General features: G+C 23.3%; 1 protein-coding gene across 1 annotated transcript; it reads left to right on the top strand.

Annotated features, from left to right (window-relative positions):
- Positions 1-384: 384 nt before the first annotated feature.
- Positions 385-2,582, top strand: Phum_PHUM465120 (Lysosome-associated membrane glycoprotein 1 precursor, putative; the record flags this gene model as incomplete). Its single annotated transcript, XM_002430118.1, has 5 exons — positions 385-418; positions 1,258-1,727; positions 1,821-2,019; positions 2,161-2,355; positions 2,440-2,582. The coding sequence occupies 5 exons, from the start codon at positions 385-387 to the stop codon at positions 2,580-2,582; spliced, it is 1,041 nt and encodes a 346-aa protein (XP_002430163.1).
- Positions 2,583-3,750: the final 1,168 nt, after the last annotated feature.

Genomic DNA, 3,750 nt, shown 5'->3' with positions numbered 1-3,750 from the left:
TGTTTATGTTTGTATCTATTAATTTTTAAGTCGATTAGAATATTTAACAAATTTGAAACATTTACTTTAAAAAAAAAAAAAAAATGGGTGAAAAAAAATTAAAATAATTTAAGTATACAAAGAACTCAATTTTTATAATAAAAAATTATTTTTTTAATAATGATATAATAATTTTAAAAAAATAATTTATTGATTTTCAGTATAACGCAATAATTTTCTTTAGTAATTTCGCATTCCATTAAAAAAAAAAGGAAAAAGAGAAAAATTAAATTATAAATAATGTGTGTGTGTGTGTGTGTTAAGCTATTTTTGTACTTAAAATCGATATTTTCTATTTTAAATGTGGATCATTCTGTTTAACATGTTTTCATTTAAAAACAAATAATGATAATAATTATAACTTATGCGGGTTTTGATAGTAAGAAAAAAATATATATATTTAAATTGATGTACCTATATGCCTTAAAAATTTATTGTAAAAAAAAAAAAAAAAAAAAAAAAAAAGTTTTTTTTTTTGGTAGCAAAATTTATTTAAATTTTTATTACTCAAAAAAAAAAAAATAATAATATGCAAAATTGAAACGTTTGACTTTGTACACGAGTATCGTCGATCTGTATTAAGAAACTGTATCCATCTTGTAAAAACTAAATCTTATAAGTTCATTGAATATTCTATACATACATACATATATAAACGCATTAAATTCGTCGAATTAAAATTTCAATAAGATAACGTTTGATTTTTGAATTACAACAAGTGTGATATGAAAAAAATATTTTTTTTTTTTTTTTTTAGGCAAAGGTTCAATATAAAATGATACATGAAATTTATATTTAAATTTTACTCATCTATATTATACCAGATAATGCGAGTGTGCAATGTTGTTGCTTTCGTTTCAGATTGCACAAACAAAACATTTCTTTGATATCACATTGAATTTATCTTCTTTTTTTTTTTTTTTTTTTAAAATATTTAATGTTAATTTTATTTAAAACGTGCCGTAAAAAAAATATGTATTTGGCGTCCAATAAATTTTTTTTTTGCTCTTTATATATTTTTTTTTAATTATTGTTTATATTAATTCAATATTTAATTCTTTTACACGAAATACTAACTTAAAAAGGTACAATTATAACTCGTGTACAACGGTCAAGGAGATTTCAATTCGGTTTTATTATTCGTATTTGATGGATATTTGAAGTTGTAATTATAGAGAAAAAAAATTGTGATATTTTTATTTATTTCTTTGTTTTTAGTTCTCGCTGAAAATGTCAAAAACGATACAATTATAGTTAAACAAGACAAGAATTTATCAACGGTTTCTACTCCTTCAACAACTTCACAAAAAGAAGATGAAAAATCAAAAGTTTCGGGAGAATCTTTAAACATAACTGTACCTGAAAGATTTCTCAACGACTCGCCCGACGACATGTCATTAAAACATAACGATTCACAAATACCAATAAATAATAATTCCTTTAAAACATTTGTCTCAACGAGTTCCCCGGTACTCACAACGATTAAACCCTTACCCACTCAATCTACTCCCTCAACCGAAAAAGATCATCGTTCAGAGAGGTTACCGGGAAATATCGGGGGAGTCCTTTCCGCTCTTAAATCTCCCGATATGGGAAAATGGATCATACGAAATCCAACAACCAATACAATTTGCATAATAGCACAAATGGCTATGCAATTGAATGTAACTTACCCAGATGATAATAACGTAAGTGAAATTATTAGTAGTGATTAGGGTGATTTTTGAAAAATCTCCATCGTTTCTTATATTCCAATTAATCTTTTTTTCTTTTTTTTTAAGATATTGAACGCCACCATGAACGTGCCTAAAGATGCTAATGCTACCGGCACCTGTAAGGAAACATCACAATCGGTGAACATCACTTGGGGCCCTGGTCATTCTTTGCAAATTAATTTCGGAGTTAATAAAACTGCTAAAGATTTTTTTGTCAGTGGTTTAGAATTAAATGTCAATGCCAGCGTATTAAGAAATAATTCTAGTAAGTTAAATTTCATTTATTATTATAATATACTAAATATTAATTAATGTAAGAGGACTTTTAGTACGTATTAACCTTTATTATATTCTCTTTAATTTTACTGCTACTATTATTATTATTATTATTTGTTTTTCTTTTTAGATGCAGACGATGATATAATACAATTTAAAAGTGAAGAACAAGAATTCAACACTCCTTTAGATATGTCATACAAATGTGATAAAATTCAAAAAGTTAATTTGACGTCTTCCAATTCTTTACACGGTGCCGTTCTAACGTTGAAAAACACTCAATTGGAAGCTTACATGAATAAAACAAAAGAAGAATTTGGTGCAGGTGAGTTACGTTGATTTACTTTTTTATTTGTTGTATTAAAAAAAAAAAAAAAAAAAAATGACTAATTGTTTGATTTTTTTTTAGCCGACGATTGTGAAATATTCGATACGCCAGACATTGTTCCCATTGCTGTCGGATGCGCTTTGGCCATATTAGTTTTAATTGTTTTGGTGGCGTATCTTATCGGTCGAAAACGTTCTCAAAATACAGGTTATCTCAGCATGTGAGCAATACGAGAACAAAAACTATCAATAATAATTTTTTTTTTTTTTTTTTTTTTTCATCGTCAAAACGTCATCCTCTTTCTCATTTTAAAGTAAATAGATTTCAAATTTGGTTGAAATTTATTTTATTTTGTACTTTAACGTGTTCCTCTACATTCGACGACAACAACGACATTTTCTAATTTAATTTTTTTTTTTTTTTTTTAATTGGGCTATCATTATTATTTCATTTTCTTATTTTTAATAATACCTGTTTGAGTTTTTTTTATTAGGAAAAATTATTATTATTATTATTATTATTAAGAGAAACTTGATTTTCTTATGCATTTTTTTTTCTTGTATTAAATTTGTGTAAAAGTAATCAATCACGAGACTGATTGTATTTGTTTATATATGCACGTGCACGTGCGTGTGTGCGTGGGCGCGTGTATACACTTATAAACATACATTCATCATTAACTTGCGATTGGGGTGTTTTCTCTCTCTCTCTCTCTCTCTCTCTCTTTTTTTTAGTTTTAATTATCATTATTAAAAATTTTTTAATTTTTTTCTTTTTTTTTTAATTTTACTTTAGTTAAGTTTTTTTTTTTTTTTTTTTTTTTTTTTTTTTCTCAGTTTATTTTGTATTATATTATATTATTAGTTTTCCTGATAAGGAGTTTGAATTTATTATTTTTAATTAAACAGAAAAAATAAATAGATCCCATTTTAAATAAATAAATTAATAAATAAATATGGATAAAATTTAAAAATAAATAGTTTTAGACATTTAAAAAAAATATATTTTAGTCATTATTATTATTATTAATTATTTAAAAGATTTTTTTTTTTTTTAATTAAATTAAATTATTAATATAGATCTTTTCAAACTCCTTTTTTTTTATTGTAATTTATTATTATTATTATTATTATTATTATTATTATTATTATTATTATTATTATTAGTAATGGTAGTAGTTAGGATTTAATGTCACAATTTTATTTTTTTTTTGTTTAATTATTTACCTGAACAAATTATAAAATTTACCTTTTCTTTTGTTTTTTTTTTTTTTTTACTTATTAATTACTTATAGAAATAGTTTGTATTAAATTGCTTTGTACGAAAAAAAACCTGTTTTTAATTAATAATAATAATAATAATAATTTATAAATAATTTTTTTTTTTAAAATT

The sequence above is a fragment of the Pediculus humanus genome, genomic scaffold, assembly GCF_000006295.1.
Source record: "Pediculus humanus corporis 1103172108248 genomic scaffold, whole genome shotgun sequence".
Taxonomy (NCBI): Eukaryota; Metazoa; Arthropoda; class Insecta; order Psocodea; family Pediculidae; genus Pediculus; species Pediculus humanus.
Note: the sequence above shows the minus strand (reverse complement) of the source record. Positions and strands in the feature narration are given on the sequence as shown.